Genomic DNA, 17,102 nt, shown 5'->3' with positions numbered 1-17,102 from the left:
TCATCACGCCTGGATTATTGCAACAGCCTTTTCACCTGTTTAACCCAAAAATCTATTGATTGACTCCAGACTGTCCAGAACTCAGCTGCCAGGCTTTTAACCAGAACAAAGAAATATGACCACATTACTCCTATTTTAGCTTCATTACACTGGCTCCCAGTATGTTTTAGAATTGACTTTAAAATTCTATTGATCACTTTTAAAGCTCCTCATGGCCTCTCGCCTTGTTATATTTCTGACCTTTTAGTCCCATACGCACCAGCACGTACCTTGAGATCCTCGGGCAGAGGTCTGTTGTCTGTTCCAGAGTCTCGACTGAAAACTAAAGGGGACAGAGCGTTTGCTGTCAGGGCCCCGAGACTCTGGAACAGCCTGCCCGAGGAAATCAGGTCGGCTGAGTCAGTGAACTCTTTTAAGTCCCTTCATAAAACATACTTTTATAGGAGAGCCTTTCCCGATCTTATTTGACTTTATTTTATCCCTTTTATTGTATTCTATTTTACTAATTTTATATTAATCTGTATTTTAGTCTTTTCAATGTTTTCATGCTCTTATCTTGTTTTTTTTGTATTATTCTTTACACTTGTTAAAGCACTTTGTAACTTGTTTTTGAAAAGTGCTCTACAAATAAGGATTATTATTATTATTATTATTATAGCAGCAGCAGCCACCTGTCAATCAAAGCGGACAAGTGCCTAATAATGCAGAACTCTAAGGCTTAATATAATTTAAACAGGTGAGTTATAAAAAAAAATTTCACCCCCCTCACAGTTGTCATGGAGGGTGAAATTAGCGATGTACACTTGTGGTGCCTAATAGAGTAGAAAGAATACCTTTTGGACCTGACAACGCCACCTCCTGGTAAGGGCAGGAGGAACCCTTTAAAACTTTTGATATATAAGATCGTGTGTCATGAACCCCCGAACAGGAACAATTACAAAGTACAAAAGTAAGTACATTTTATTACAAAGTATATTGTTAAAATCCCAACGTTATAATTAAAATTAGCCTGATAATAAATTGGTTGGGGAAAACAGTGTTACTCTTCTCAGGGTAACATCTAAATTTTTTACTACAAAATACCATGCAGTGTCGAAGTTGAGTATACACACCACTACAGACTCACCATGGAAAGGGACGCAGTGTGCCGAACCCAGCCTTGTACAGAGTCAAGCTGTGGATATACAGAGAGAGAGAGTAATCTGTATTTAAACCCCCATCCAAAATATGACCCCCAGTAGATCACAGTGGGGCATGAAACAAGAGCAACAGACATCTTAAAACTGGACTGGAAAACAAATTAACAAAAGAAACAAAAGGATAAAACAATAGAAAACAGTGGCGAGCCTGGTTCGCCTTTAAAACAAACAAACAAAGGACATTAGTTGCAAGTTCCAAAATTACATTGCCTTGCATGTAATTAACAGAAGAATCAAATATAAGCTTACTTTGCAGGGTTACACAAAGTCCTATAGCACAGTAATGGAGCAGGAGGGAGGGATAATTCCAGTGCTAAAGATAAAAAAACATAAATATCACAGGGCTAAAACTCCGTAAGATACACAGATAGACACATGTATGTTGTTTACCTTTATCTATCCCTAAATCCACAACAACTGATGTGTGGCCACACACTGAAACATACAAATAACTTTATTTACTATACTTTAGTCAAAAAGAGGACAAACTACAGGTGCTGTTAGATACAGGTTAAGAAAATGCTATTAACATAGCAAGCATCAGTCACACAAGCGGTCACATGAGTGAAAACAAAAGAATAGCATTAGCTGAGACCATTCAATGCAACACCATACAGCTTGCAATGCCGACAGGCATTACCATCAATCTTCTCCAGTTCTCTCCATGGAGAACGGGATACTCACGTCTGGATGTCACCCTGCACAAGAGGGAGAGTGCACCCACAAAGTGTACTCAGTGGAAAGCAAAACACTCTCCCCGGAGACTAGCAAACCTTCCATCACTTCCTGATTAGCTGCAGGTCATTTGACCTTGTCATGTGACCATGCATGTGCACCAATCACCTACATTACCACACACTAAAACCATTTTTTGAACCAGGCTTTAAACATGCTTTATTCTGTTGGGCAGTTTAACATGGGGGTCAATGGAGATTGACTCCCTTCTGCAGCCAGCCTCAAGTGGCCACTCTATGAATTGCAGTTTTATTTACTTCCTATATGTCGTCACTGATGAAACCATAAGTTTGCCGCTTGGTTTCAACCAGAAGCTGAAAAATAAAGTATACAATAGTAAACTATATACATATGTACAGAAAGGTTTAGATGGAGTAGAGTCCAGTGGAAGAAGCTCAGAAAGCAGTGCTGCTGTCTGGGAGTCCTGTATCAGCTCGGACAGGATGAGGCCAAGGTGCTGATGGGGAAACAGAAAGGGAAGGCTCAGTGATATTTTGTAGAAATGTAGATATCAGAAGAACATTTCATGGCAATCCATCCAGTGGTTGTTGAGACATTTTCCAAAAAAGCCACAAATGTGAAGCTCATGGCAGGGCTAGAGGAAAAGTCACTGAAGATCACTGAAGTCATTAGGTTTCGACGTCTGGGGATCATGAATCTTTGTTCAAACGTTAATGGCAATTAATCAATAATTGGAGAGATATTTCAGTCCGGTCCAAAGGTGATGTTGTATGTTACAGATACATTGTGTCCTGCTGAATGGAGGATGTTCTTGTGTTCCTGTTATCTGCTCTCCAGTGAGGCTGGTTCGTGGACAAAAGGCAGACAGGACTGCAGAAACAGAGGAGCAGATCTGGTCATCATAGACAGTGCTAAAGAACAGGTACAGTATGGGTGTGTTTGCAAGTATTGACCACTCGTTGCTTACATACATAGACCTTGAAAACTCCTTTAGTGCATTTTTGCTGGTATTCTTAGGCCCTGTCTACACCAACATTTTCAAAACTGTGACTTTTTCTATGTGGTTTCGACGTTCGCACACACGGAAACGCAGTATCAGATCACTGAAACCGAACATTTTTGAAAACCTCTGCCAGGGTGAAGATTTGCTGGTTGCAGTGTTGTCGTATAGAAGGGCTCTATGTATGTCCAAAAATGACGTCAAAACCCTGTGACATACCGTCATGTAACCGTGTTGCTTAGATTATAACTAATTAAATTAAATTAATTAAATTAACTCTCAGTGAATCTAAAAAAACTATTCGGCCATCAGTGACGCTGCATTGGTGTTTGGAAGGTGAGCCTTGTAGGTGGGCAGATTAAACAGTGGCGGTCCAAGTCAGACAAACACACTGAGCCATGAAACGTTTTGTTGGCGCAGCTATGCAGCTACCAGAATTACCGTGTTTCTGCTGTTGCCATACGTCATTAAACTCGGTTATGCTGGACAATAATGCACACTGGTGCCAACAGGAAGTAGCCCTGTTGTGGTATTTTATTGGTTCAAAACTAGCTTCACTGCTCTGCATTCAAATCTGCGGGATGGCTTCGTCCAGTAATATACTATCTATGGAGATTGCGCCATTATCTGCTGTGTTTGATGTCAGAATGTGCACCACTGCCTGCTTTATTTTCTTCAGCTTTGATTGGCCAGGTGGCTGTACGGTTAGGTTCATATTGCCACCTGGTGGTTTGGCATGATTTTGACAGCGCTTGATAGCGTGTTTTGCATTTTCATGTAGACAGTTTTTTTTTTAAACGAAGGAAAAACTCTGCTTATAAAAATACCCATGTACGTGTGGACTACGACTTAGTTTGCCATACACATGTGCCCAGGGGATGACTGGCATTTTAGAGTTTTTGATGTTTTACTTTATAATCCGCTGCCGGCCAGTCAGCTGCAGCAGAGCGCTGTCTGTACAGTGTTTCCCACAGAATAACAGTGAAACTGTGGCGGGTGACAGTGTTAAAAAGAGATAGACTAACTTATCAGAGTTAACTGGAATGCATTAGTTTTGGACAAAGTTGTGAAGCAGTGTTCATGTCAGGATCAGATTTCATGCTGAGCTTAAATCTGCCTCTGTACTTTCACAATTAGTTGCTGGTACAAAGGAAATAACTATATTTGGATCCGATTCTTATCAAATATGAATTCCTGTAAACTGCATGTAAAAAGTTGTTCATAAATAAACACTGGCTTTTTTTGTATTGAAACAGAAATTCCTATCTGACTTCACCAAGGCAGAAACTTGGAGTTGGATTGGTCTGACTATTGAGGAAAAGGAGGGGAGCTGGAAATGGATTGATGGAACTCCACTGACTCTGAGGTTTGGCTTAAATGTGTTTCTACATCTGCAATTCCTGCATGTGAAGTGTGAGCAATATCATAATATTAAACGTACTATAAAAAGTTTTTAACTGTTGATGAAGCAGTACAATTTTGACCTACATGAGCAAATTATGTCGATTTTTCTCTAGAGATTTTTTTAAGTTATATTTTGTGGTTATGGCTGATACTGGGACAGGATCAACAACGATGATCAACAACTTTAGCAAGTAAATCACTATTAACTATTCTTAGCATTAGCAAGCATTGTGGCACCTCCCTACCTCTCGGAAATCCTCCCCTGCCACACCTTCATTCGTCACCTCAGGTCTGTGGACATAACACTAAAAACCATCAGGACAAAGCGCCGGACCTGTTGTAACAGAGCCTTGTCCGTTGCTGCACACTCCCTCGCCACATCTGACAAGCTAACACATTGTCATCTTTCAAACAGGTCCTCAAAACCCATCCAGTTAACTTCCCTCCCCTCTCTTTTAAACAAATTACTTTGGTAACACTTTCTATGAATGTCATCACTATAATGTCTTATGCATATATTTATAACAGGATATAATGCTTCCATAAGACATAACAATTGTTATAATCACTTACAAACATGCATGAGACGCTATAGTATAGTTCATAAGTCATTATGATTTTGTGATTTAATGTAACTAATAGTAATACCAGTTTATACCACTGTGCTCCAAGAATCTCCAACCGTGTTCCATAGCACATTATAACCACTCTGCCTCTTTATAAATACACTTAAGTCAGAATGTAGTAGTGATAAAAAGTAGTGATATAAAATGGAATAATAGCTTAAAGTAATGTTTAATGTTATATAGCATGCCTTTGTTTGTTTTAAGTAAAGTATTCCCAAGTGAAAAAGAAATATACTTAAGTAGCACTTTTTTTGGATGCACTTATTACATTTTAATTGTACTATACTAAGTGTATATTAAATGTGTTATTTTGGAACAACTTAAAGTATTAAGTGTCATTTTAGAAATACGTAAAGTCAACTTTAAGATATCCATCCATCCATCTTCATCTGCTTATCCGGGCGGTAAAGCGAGTGCAATACCGCCCCCGCTGCTCCGATTCTCCAGCCAATCTCCTGCTCCAGTCTCCCCTCACTCGTGAACAAGACCCTGAGGTACTTGAACTCCTTCACTTGGGGTAAGGACTCATTCCCTACCTGGAGTTGGCACTCCACCGGTTTCCTGCTGAGAACTGTGGCCACAGATTTAGAGGTGCTAATCCTCATCCCAACAGCTTCGCACTCGGCTGCGAACCGATCCAGTGAGAGCTGAAGGTCACGGACTGATGATGCCATCAGGACCACATCATCCGCAAAAAGCAGTGACGAGATCCCAAGCCCACCGAACCGACTACGCCTCGATATCCTGTCCTTGAATATCACAAACAGGATTGGCGACAAAGCGCACACACTCTCTGGTCCCCATTTTTGAACAGGGGAACCACCACCCCAGTCTGCCACTCCTTGGGCACTGTACCCGACTTCCACGCAATGTTAAAGAGACGTGTCATCCAAGACAGCCCCTCCACACCCAAAGTTTTTAGCATTTCTGGGCGGATCTCATCAATTCCTGGGGCTTTGCCACTGTGGAGTTGTTTGACTACCTCAGTGACTTCCACTGGGGAAATTGACGAGAATCCCCCATCAGCCTCGAGCTCTGCCTCTACTAGAGAGGGCGTGTCAGTCGGATTTAGGAGTTCCTCAAAGTGTTCCTTCCACTGCCCAATTACCTCCCCAGCTGAGGTCAACAGGGTCCCATCCTTACTGTACACAGCTTGGACGGTTCCCCGCTTCCCCCTCCTGAGATGGCGGACGGTTCTCCAGAAACACTTTGGTGCCGACCGAAAGTCCTTCTCCATGTCTTCTCCGAACTTCTCCCACACCCGCTGCTTTGCATCTGCCACAGCAGAGGATGCAGTCCTTCGGGCCCGTCGCTACCTTGCAACCGCCTCCGGAGTCCTCCGAGACAACAAATCCCGGAAGGCCTCCTTCTTCAGTCGGACGGCTTCCCTGACCACCGGTGTCCACCACGGTGTTCGAGGGTTACCGTCCCTTGAGGCACCTATGACCTTGAGACCACAGCTTTCCACTGCAGCTTCAGCAAGAGATTTTGAACATTGCCAACTCATGTTCAATGTCCCGAACCTCCACAGGGATGCCAGAAAAGCTCCACCGGAGGTTTGAGTTGAAGATCTCACGGACAGGGGTCTCCTCCAGACGTTCCCAGTTCACCAGGGGTCTCAAAGAAGGCCAAATACTTTAAACTGCTGTTTGGTGCACTTTAAAAAAAGAATTCCTGTACATTAAAAGGTACAGCAGTATGTATCACATCTTGACCAAAATACCTTCAAATAAAAGTAAAATCAGTAAAATGATGACATATGATCAGTATTACTGAAAAGTACACTATACACATCCCATCATTAATGTTACCCATGGGGGTCCCTCATACGGTTTGGACATTGGGCACGGCTCAGATGACCTCACGGCAAGCCGTCCCACTTCTGACACCATATGTGGACAAAGGCGAGAGCAGTCACCCTACCCAGATTCAAACACAGGTCTACAGGGTACCAAACATGCAACTTTGACAGCAACATATGGCAGTCCAAGCGCTTACTCAACTGTAGTGAGGGTACTCCATCACAAGCATATAGTACAAATGGTGAAACCAAACTGAAACTGAAAAATGGCACAATCCTTATCCTTGGAGTGGAGGGTTGGTTATCTTTGAGTAGGACTCGTTGCATTTTCTGCAGACTGCAGACACTATGGGATTTGGAAACTGCTTTATCGCACAGCATCTGTGGAAGGGAAAAGGAAATATTTTTTGTATATCAAAGCAATATTACCTCTAATTAATTAATAACCATTGTCTGATTTTTTTATTTTGTTTAAAGTTGCTGAAACACGATATGACATCATGTCTAACTGTTCTGATAATGCAAACCGTTTAGGTTCAGGTGAAATGGTTTTCCATAAGGGACCCCTCCCAGTTAATGCTCAGTTCTTCCATTACAACATGATCAAAAATGTTACATAAGCACTACTGTACATTCAGCCAAGGATATGATAAAATGTTATTAAACAGGTACAACAAATAACACAAACATTCAGATTTGCTTAACAACTGTTCTGTCTACATGTCATTTCACATCAACACAGCAATCAATTTGTGAAGTACAAAAGTAGCCAATTACTTAATGTATAACAATATTTTAAATAAAATTATTTTTTCACAAGAATATTTGTTTATTTAGTCTGACCCCGTTGACATGTAGTGAGAGCAAAAACAGTGTTCGTTGCAGGAGCATACCTATGAGCACATTGAGCTTGTGAGGGTACAGCTGGTCCTTTGAGGTTTTCGTGGCCTCTAATGGTGCTTTCAGACCAACCGCGAATTTTCGCCTTGCGCCGCTTTCCTCGCGTGTGTACATTCACTGCAAGTGTTCACACACAACGCGAGAAGGCGATTTTAATGCAATAACGTGAATAAACACAACTCGCCATTACTACAACTGTGTGAACCCAAAGTAAACATTTTGCTGTGATTAAATAGCAATAAACGGGTCAAAATAACTACAACATGATGCAGATTTGTTAAACATATGAATTCATGCATTGTCAGGTCTGTCAGCAAGACAGCAGGACAATAACTTCTAAAATGTTTGTTTTCTGAATGGAGTTTGGATCGATCAGGGCTATGCTATGCTAACTTGGTCACAGTAAAGTACAATGATAGCTGGAATAAAGTTACAGACACATGTTTTCTAAACTCACCAGGTAGTTCAACCTCCTCGCTTTCTTTTCTCCCAGCAATGTCCAGTTTTGTCCAGTTTTTATATAAATATGAAGTTCTAGTCTGACAGAGCTAATGACGCTAACAACAACATTGGAACCGGACGTGCACGGAAGCTAGCTGCTGAGAAGCTCCAGTGAAGATAAATCAACGTTGAAATCCCAAAAACTAAAGTAAAAAGCTAATTTAATACAAGCAGTCAACTCCGAGCTCCTCCCGCGAGTAAACGCGGTAGTTGTCAGAGCAGAATCCCACCGACTACAGGTGTTTATTTGTCCAAAGGTTGCAGCGCTGCTCCCTGCTCCTCTCCCCCAAGTTTAGCAGCTCTCAGCCGGCCAGCAGATTTTCAATCCCCTGCTCTGCCTGGTCCTCTCCACATAACGCAATCAATCGCAACACTGATAGGCTATCGCGACTCAGCGTCATGTGACTACTTCGCTTGAGTTGAAAATATTCAACTCACGCGAATTCCTTCGTGTTGCCTTCGCATCGCCAGCCCCGCCCCCAACAGGAAATCGCAGCTCTACGTATCTTTGCATTGACTTTGTATGTAAACTCACCGCCAGAATGCTTGCTTCGCTTTTGGTCTGAAAGCACCTTAAGCCATCTAAGTGAGGCAATGATCCCAGGGAGCTCTAAAAGAAAAGAAATGCAGTTGCAAATGAAATATAATAAATATTCAGTTAGGCCAGTACTTCCACCTAGTTTAGTTCTTCATTTGCGTATCATTATAAACACTGTAATTCTATTCTTATAGCAAATCATATATAAATCAACAATTATTAAATTAATTATTAAATAAAACTTAATATAATTATAAAAAAAACAATTATTATTCTTTATTTCATTTTCTTGAGCAATGGCAGGAAATTCCAACTCTGTGCACACACGGAGTAGAAGTTGGAAGCGCAAGACCCCATGAATGCAGTAACTGTAGTTTTTGTTTGTTTGTTTGTTTTTTAGCATTTTGATTTTACCATTTCTAGCCAAATGTCTGCTAAATTATTATTGAAAATGCAGTCAAAAATTCTGCAACCTCTTTGCAACCTGCAGCATTGGCTTTTTTAGCAAGTGGTGAGCAAAGTAAATTAGGCCTATTCAGATCCTTTAAAAACTAAAAGTACCAATACCTCACTGTAAAAATACTCTTCAAGTACTGCATTGAAAAAGTTAAATAAAAGTATGTAAGTAAGCTATAAGCAGGAGAATGTAGAAGTAGCCTATTAAAAATTAAAAAAAGCCTACTCAAAGCAGAAAATATGACTGTAACTATTATATCTGTAATGGCAATCTTTGCTTTGCTGTATCTCTAGCCTTATTTCCAGTTTCCTTAGCTGTGCCATCATACACAGGTAGGAGTGAAGTTTTCACGCAGACACAAGATTTTCCAGAGATTATTGCAGTTCAGGTTAGTGGTTTATTGCAGTAGTAAATAGTACAAACAGATGAACGTACTGGTTGAATTGTTATCTTGTTTCCAGTTGTTTGCATGTATTCGGATCCGTGGTCTGGGTCTGTGGTCTGGTGAGAAGGAGTGTGTGCTCCCCCCACCTGTGCATACCACTTCCCTCACCTATGCCCCCTATATACAACCATGTGCATCTAATCACTGCCACCCAGTGTCCAAAATACTTATATAAATATATCCTAACAAAATAAAATATTATGCCAACAATAAACATATATGACTCCTACAATATCATTAGATTATTATTTCACATACATTAATGTAGTTGGTTGAGGTTGAACTATTTTGTATCAGACTGCAATTAATGATTATTTATATTATGTATTATCATACAGTATTTCCCTTTGAGATGTGGTGAAGTAGTAAGTGGAAAAGAAAATACTCAAGTTCAGTATAAATACATTGTGTAGCCTACTTAAGTACAGTACTACTACTTTGATATTGTGCACTACTGGGCTTAGCTTTGGCTACCTGAAACTAAGGAAAGGACTAGAGATGTTTTTCTATATTTTGACTCTGGACGGAAAGCTATCATCCATCAAGACGGTGAATATGGCTGGCCTTGAGCCACAGTGCTTTAAGTGGGAGCCCCCTACCCCGTCATCAAGGCATTAAAATGTGCAACAAACAATTACAACACAAAACACCATTCATAAGCTGAAATGTGTAGCCTACTCACACACAAAGCTTGGCATACATGTGTAAGTTCTGCCATCCTACTGTAGGCCTATGTGTACAGCACTGCTGTTCAGTGGGCTCGTTGGGGGCAAAATTTCTTTTTAGTTTGATACATTTGTATTTTTGAAATATAAGTATATATATAAATACCCTTTTATCAGTTTTACTTATTGTACTTTCTATTTGTTTGGGTCAATTATGAACTATAGGTAAAATTTAACTGTTAGTAAAAACCTGAGAGAAATGGCTGGGGCCAAGGGGCCGCGGCTACCAGGGGTGCACTGGCCATTGTGGCGTTTGGAAGCAATCCCGAACGGCCGGTCCATTTCAGGCCGAACCGGTCAGGGGTCAGGAGTTTTTATTTTTCAGTTTCTGTTTTACTTTATGATGCGCAACCGCACCGACCGGCCAGTCTGCTGTAGCGAACGCTGTCTGTGTGTCTGACTGGGCCAAATCAGTACTTCAATATGGAGGGGGTGTACCAGCGGCCCCTCCCAACTTGGACCGATCTTCTATTTTGCTGAAATCAACAGGGCCAATCAAAGAAGTTTACTTTCCATTTGGAGCAAGTTTATTCTCAGGGCTGAAGTCAGCTCTGGGTTGTGTGATAAGCTCAACAGAGATGACAAATGTGGAGAAGAGAGTGAAAGAGGGAAAAGGCCCTAAATCAATTGTTGAAGCATTTTGTATTTGCTATACTTCTGATTTGTATCTCATGATTGTCTTCTTCACTGACCTGTTAGGTATTGGGAAGCAGGTCAGCCTGATAATGGTGGTGGAGATTCAAAGTGGGGTGAGGAGGACTGTGCTCATATCAGAACTGGCAAGAAAACTGAAGAAAACTGGAACGATCGGTCATGTTCTGCTTCTCTGCGATGGATCTGTGAGAAAGAGGCTTAGCATTGGTGTAAAGGTATATGCACATGCTTTTACAAACTAAGCTATGAATTTACAAAAAGCCTTTGGGATTGAGTGTCCTTTCATGTTTGTGTGTGTAAGAAAGAGAGTAGTATATTATTATCGTTCCTTCTCATCAGAGTTCATCATCCTTGAAGAACATATTTCTGTGTTAACTTCTCTGCAGCAGTTCGTCATTCTCCTCCAACAAGTTGAAATTCAAGACTTTCTGCCAGGCATCCAAAAGTGCATTATTTACAGTATCAATATTACAGTATCTCCTACTCTTCTTAGTTGGTGCTCACGATCTTTAATGAATATGACGGACTATGAAGTTTGCTTCTGCTCTGAACTTTAAAAGATATCTCCATAACTTGTTTTTACATAAGATGATTGCCCCTTACGGTACAAGAACTTTAGAAATGTATTGTTACAAGTTTGGGAGAACTTTTTTCCCATTTCTTTCTTGTCACATAAACTCACCAACTTGCTGATGTTCCAAACAACAATGAGAGGAAGACAAACAGTTTCTTAAAAACATTTAATTAGTGCTTTATCTAAAGATTTCTTGACAGGTTGAGAACATTTCTTATGGCATCGGTCTGGTTTAAAGGTTTAGTTTCAAAGCTATACAATGCTGGCAATTTAAAATAAATCAAATTTGAAAAACTATTCTCAAGTGTCTTTATGTCTCATCTTTCACCTGTTATCATTGTTTCTGCAACACCTCTGACTCCGTCACTCAGACCTGAACCCTGGTCCATTGGTTAAAAAATGATCTGTCTACTACACCCCCATGCTCTGAGTGCAAAGAAGCATTCAACAGGTATCAAGTGCAGAAACCAGTGCTAAAAAATTCCTGTATCTTAATCCAGACAAACTGCAGAATGAAATCTGACATAGTTCTCACAACAAAAACAAAAACTAGCCATTTGTTCAAATTCCTAAAACTACTGACCGTATGTTTATACCACGTGTAGGCTATGTGCCTAACTCGGACGGTCGACTGACTCCTGCATGCTGCATTACGACTGCGTCACAGTTTCGTTCCTTCCTCTGTCCAGCGTCAACTTCCACTGGAAGCGTCTCGGAATGCTTTTCAGCAGCGGAGCGTGCAGCCTACGTCACGTTATTGATGTGTTAATTTGTCATTTTTTTGTGCTTCTATCACCGTCTCCACGGTTCTCCGGGGCCCCCGAAAGGCAGACCACTGTTCTTCTGCTGCCTGCATATAGGCATAAACTGAAACAGGAAAAATCGGCTTCCAGGATAATCAGGATAAAGTAAGTATATTGACGATGTTGCTCCAAAGTGATTCGTCAAAACCCACATCTTCTCCTCCCTCCCTGACACCTTGGACCCTCTTCAGTTCGCATATAGGCAAAGCAGAGCTACAGATGATTCCTTCGCCCTGGTGACACACAGTGTTACCCACCTGGACAGGGAATACATATGTGAGAATGCTCTTTGTTGATTATAGCTCAGCATTCAACATAATTCCCTCTAACTTATCTCTAAGCTTGCTGGGCTAGGACTAGAGACCTCCATCTACAGCTGGATATTTGACTTCCTGACAGGCAGACCCCAGCAAGTGACAATCGGAGGCCACACTTCTTCCCCACTGATCATCAGCGCAGGCACACCGCAGGGTTGTGTGCTCAGCCCTCTACTGTACTCACTGTTCAGCAATTATAGTTCCCAAGCATAGCTCCAATATCATCATCAAATTTGCTTACGATATGACCATCTTGGGACTCAACACGAACAACAACAAGACGGCCTACTTGGAAGAGGTGATGCCATTAACCAGCTGGTGCCAGGACAACAACCTCACTCTCAATGTCACATGGACACCATTGTCAAGAAAGCTTGTCAGCGTCTGTTACGAGCCGGCTCGTGGGGAAAGGGAAGCAACATGAGTGTTTTTGGTAAAACTGCAAGTTGTTTATTGTTGACAGGGTTTACAAACAGAACGGAAAAGGGCTGGTGGATGCTGCTTAAATCAAATAACCAAATATAACTTAAAGAGATCTCTCCAAAATGAGGAATAGCCACTTGCTAGCTCAAAATCAAACTAAATGTAACTCTCTCTGACCTGTTCAGCAAGATAGAAAATACAAGATGAGCAGCAACCTCTAAGCCTAGTGTGTGTAACAAACTTTAACTGCAGGTGTCTGGTAGGTATCAGTAATCCCCACTAAGATACTTGCCCTGCTTCCTTAACACAATTCAGAGTAAAGGTAACACACAGACACTAAGATCCAACACTTATCACTTTAACAAAAGCTTCCTAATAGTAGATTTAGTTATTATCAGGAAATTACTGGCCAGCAAAATAAGGCGTTAATGTTCTAATACAAATTTAAATAAAACTGAGTTGGTTCACCCAATCAGCCAAACAAATATGTATTTAGTTGTAGATTGCAATCTCCACCAAAACTGACCCCAAATGCAGCATTGGTTTTTGGATTGTAAATTTGTAAATGTTTAATTGCTAACTGCTAAAAAAAAAAAATGCTATCTGACTCAAAGTGAAAAAATATTCTAATCTTTGTACTATATGCATCTCAGTTGTATAATTTAGGCTTTTATCAAACTGTTAACACAACATAGAACTCTAATATCTCCGCAACCATGTTCCACAACCAAGCTGGTTTCTTGTTGATTAGAGTTCTCAGAACGGACAGTATAGGGAAGGGAAAAGTGATGAAATATTTGTTCTATATCTGAATTTCTCAGTTGATGAAGGGAAATATACTGCATTTCCTGTGTGAAACCTATTTTGTTGCTGACAAGCCACCCAAGAGCAATTTATTAGAAGCACCTCTGTCATGACTCACAATTTAACACTTCTGTAATGGGCTTGTGAACATAGCTAAATCCAGTGTTTAATACACATAAAGCTTATTCTAACTAATTCTAAAGTGTATGTGTCTGTGTAATGCATATGCACCAATACAGTTCATACACACAGTTTTAACAGTCACATGGGCCCGCCTATTCACACGTTACACTGAGACAAAAGGCCTTTCTAAAGACTGTTCTCGGTCCCCAGTCCCTGAAAAATGGACATAACCTCTGGATTCTATAGGCTTCAATAGTTGCTGAGTAAGGGGTTCTCTGAGGGGGGCCACTGACTCATTACGTACGGTCAGATATAAAAGGAAGGGGTTAAACCAGGGAGGAAGGCAGTTCAGGAGCAACAGCACATCTGCATCCAACATGAGCAACACCAGCGTGAACATGAGGGGCAAGGTACTTTTATTAAAAACCTTTTTCTAATAACCAGAAATGATTTATTACAAAATGAGGTCAGCATTTTCACCTTGCTACTTTTATTCTATAACCACTACAATTCCCTTTTTTTCCAGATCATCTTCTACGAGGACAGGAACTTCCAGGGTCGTTCCTATGAGTGCATGAACGACTGCTCTGACATGACCTCCTACCTGAGCAGGTGCCACTCCTGCAGGGTGGAGAGCGGCTGCTTCATGGTCTACGACCGTCCCAACTACATGGGAAACCAGTGGTTCATGAAGAGGGGCGAGTACGCTGACTACATGAGCATGATGGGATGGAGAGACTGCATCAGGTCTTGCCGTATGATCCCCATGGTAAGTAATAATATAATTGTGTTTGTTGGACAGGGTGATCACTAATATCATACAATATTATACCATTCTCTATTATACAAGACCTTTCATGACTCCTCGCTGATGTAAACTCTCAAACTGTTTTTACAGCACAGAGGCCAGTTCAGGATGAAGATCTACGAGAGGGAGAACTTCGGTGGTCAGAGTTACGAGATGATGGACGACTGTGACAACATCATGGACCGTTACCGTATGTCCGACTGCCAGTCCTGCCACGTGATGGACGGCAACTGGCTGATGTACGAGCAGCCCCACTACAGAGGCAGGATGATGTACATGAGGCCTGGAGAGTACAGGAGCTTCAGGGACATGGGCATGAGCGGCATGAGGTGGATGAGCATGAGGCGCATCATGGACTCTTGCTAATAAATGCTCACTAAATCTTCACTGAACGTATCAAATGCTACTGAATAAAGCAAGTTGCTGCACTACTTTGACTTTTGTCAAGCTTATTGCCCAACTGATAATATTATATAAAATAAAGTTGAAAAGTCCTGTACACTAACTAACAACTTATAAGTTAGCAATGTTTTGGTGCAAGACCTTCATTAGACAAATACTGAGACATACTGAGAAGCCATCTTTTGTAGAAGGTGACTTGTTTGTCTGCACCAATCACCCACTGACACATGAAACACAACATTACAAAACATTCATTCACATATCCATTACTATAGATCGACATTGAGCTTAAATGCAACTCTAAAGTAACAATACATACATCGTCCCAGAGAGAGAGCTCTAATAGATGGATGTAGATTCCCGTGTAGTTAATGTAAACCAAAAAATATATAGTGAAATACATTCATAGACATACATGTTCTCAAATCTTGCTGTTACCATATACATCAAGTGAGTGTGTGTAAGTAAGTGAGGTTATAGAGAACAGGTGGGCACCTCAGATTGGTCTAGCGGAGCTGATTGCTGCCTCCTGGTCAACTGGATTACAGCAGCCATTTAAACCCCAGCTGACAGGACCTCTTCCTCTTCACTCTGCCATTCCAAACATGTGCCACTGCCAGTGTGACCTGTGTCTTGTGTCTTGTGTGTATCAATTGTGAGTGGAATTCAAAGAATAGCAACTTACCTTTGTATTGAAAATTGGTTGTGAAGACCTTGTTTCTTTGGCCTTATACCTTGAACTTTGTGGTTAATAGACATTTGTATAAAAATTAGCAGTCAAGTAGGACTGAGAAGCCCTTTTCTGTTTGAGTGCCTTTTACTTCTAGGTTAGAGCTTTGTCTTTTCCTTACATTTCTTTGTGATTGAGTGGAGGTTTTAGGTTGTTGCCTAGAATCTTGTTTGTTTTGGTCACTGCTAAATCTGAGTAGCAGTGACCTCTGGGGGAGCTGCAACTTTGTAATTGCATTTGCTGTCTGGCCTTGCTTGGGATTGGTAGGAGTGGGGAGCCACACCTAATGTTGCATCCAGGTTTCCCCTAGATGTCTGACATAACACATAAAATATATAATGGGTCATGAAATTCAATAAATTTGACGTTCCTTAAACAGTAAGCAGCTATTAGAAAGAAAATGTTCAACACAAGTCATTTAGAAAAAATCTAAGAATGTGGCTCTACATTTTAGTCCCAGAAAGAAAGACTAAGGACATGCCACTTGCTTAAGGGACAGCTGACAGCTGATGCATGAAATCACTTTTCACACATTAATAAATCAATTTGCATTTGCATTGTGCCTGTTGCTAATTTCCAACTCAGGTGACCAGTTAGTTCCTTTTTCATGTGGATGGCTGCATGACATCACAGGAGGCCAGACTAGAGAAGAGGAGCAACATCAATTTACATTTTTAAAAATGACCTAAAAAAGCAAATTGGACCTCTACAATTTGCTGTTTCTCACACGTGTGAAATACAGTATTTGTTCAAATGTCCAATTTCCTGAGGAAGATATTTATTATCACATTCTGTAGATATTTTTTTCCCTTCAAGGAGTAGTCAGTGATTCCCTGTTCACCTTTAGGGGATATTAACAAATGAAATTTTCTTGTCCACAGCATTTTATTGTGTAAAGACAAACCACAAAACCAACAGATCAGCAGAACAAGAGAAGTCATACCCTTGACTAAATCAATTTCAAGCATCTTTACAGACCCTCATGACAATCCTGTATAAAGTATCCGTTCTAGACTCAGATCCAGTACCAGTAGTTCAAACCTACCTACTCTCACCGGTACTGCTCTACAGGAGGAAGAAACCTGTGCTGAAATCATTCCGCACTAGTGCAACAGATTGAAGCCTTCAGCCTTATTAGTGGTCAGTATACAGTAAGAACCAGTCTTCTGTCA

The 17,102-nt window shown here is 40.9% G+C and overlaps 2 protein-coding genes across 2 annotated transcripts in view; both read left to right on the top strand.

The window, feature by feature from the left end:
- LOC123974213 (CD209 antigen-like protein A) overlaps positions 1–11,732 on the top strand; it is a 17,704-nt gene extending 5,972 nt beyond the window's left edge. Inside the window, exons 3-5 of the mRNA XM_046054759.1 lie at positions 2,675–2,817; positions 4,152–4,261; positions 10,992–11,732. Coding sequence (XP_045910715.1) covers positions 2,675–2,817; positions 4,152–4,261; positions 10,992–11,148 — 410 coding nt within the window. The 3' untranslated portion in view covers positions 11,149–11,732. The remainder of the gene's footprint in view (positions 1–2,674; positions 2,818–4,151; positions 4,262–10,991) is intronic.
- A 2,625-nt stretch (positions 11,733–14,357) lies between these two features.
- On the top strand, positions 14,358–15,229 carry LOC123973637 (gamma-crystallin M3-like). The gene is made up of 3 exons (XM_046053818.1): positions 14,358–14,400; positions 14,517–14,759; positions 14,889–15,229. The coding sequence occupies exons 1-3, from the start codon at positions 14,368–14,370 to the stop codon at positions 15,162–15,164; spliced, it is 552 nt and encodes a 183-aa protein (XP_045909774.1). The 5' UTR covers positions 14,358–14,367; the 3' UTR covers positions 15,165–15,229.
- The last annotated feature ends 1,873 nt before the right edge of the window (positions 15,230–17,102 follow it).

The sequence above is a fragment of the Micropterus dolomieu genome, linkage group LG07 (assembly GCF_021292245.1).
Source record: "Micropterus dolomieu isolate WLL.071019.BEF.003 ecotype Adirondacks linkage group LG07, ASM2129224v1, whole genome shotgun sequence".
Taxonomy (NCBI): domain Eukaryota; kingdom Metazoa; phylum Chordata; class Actinopteri; order Centrarchiformes; family Centrarchidae; genus Micropterus; species Micropterus dolomieu.
This window is presented reverse-complemented; position numbering and strand designations above follow the sequence as displayed.

Bases quoted from the DNA above. Each gene is read 5' to 3' on its own strand.
- LOC123973637 (XM_046053818.1), top strand. From the start codon at position 14,368: ATGAGCAACACCAGCGTGAACATGAGGGGCAAG. The intron at 14,401-14,516 runs GTACTTTTATTA...CTTTTTTTCCAG, and splicing joins GCGTGAACATGAGGGGCAAG to ATCATCTTCTACGAGGACAG. The intron at 14,760-14,888 runs GTAAGTAATAAT...CTGTTTTTACAG, and splicing joins CTTGCCGTATGATCCCCATG to CACAGAGGCCAGTTCAGGAT.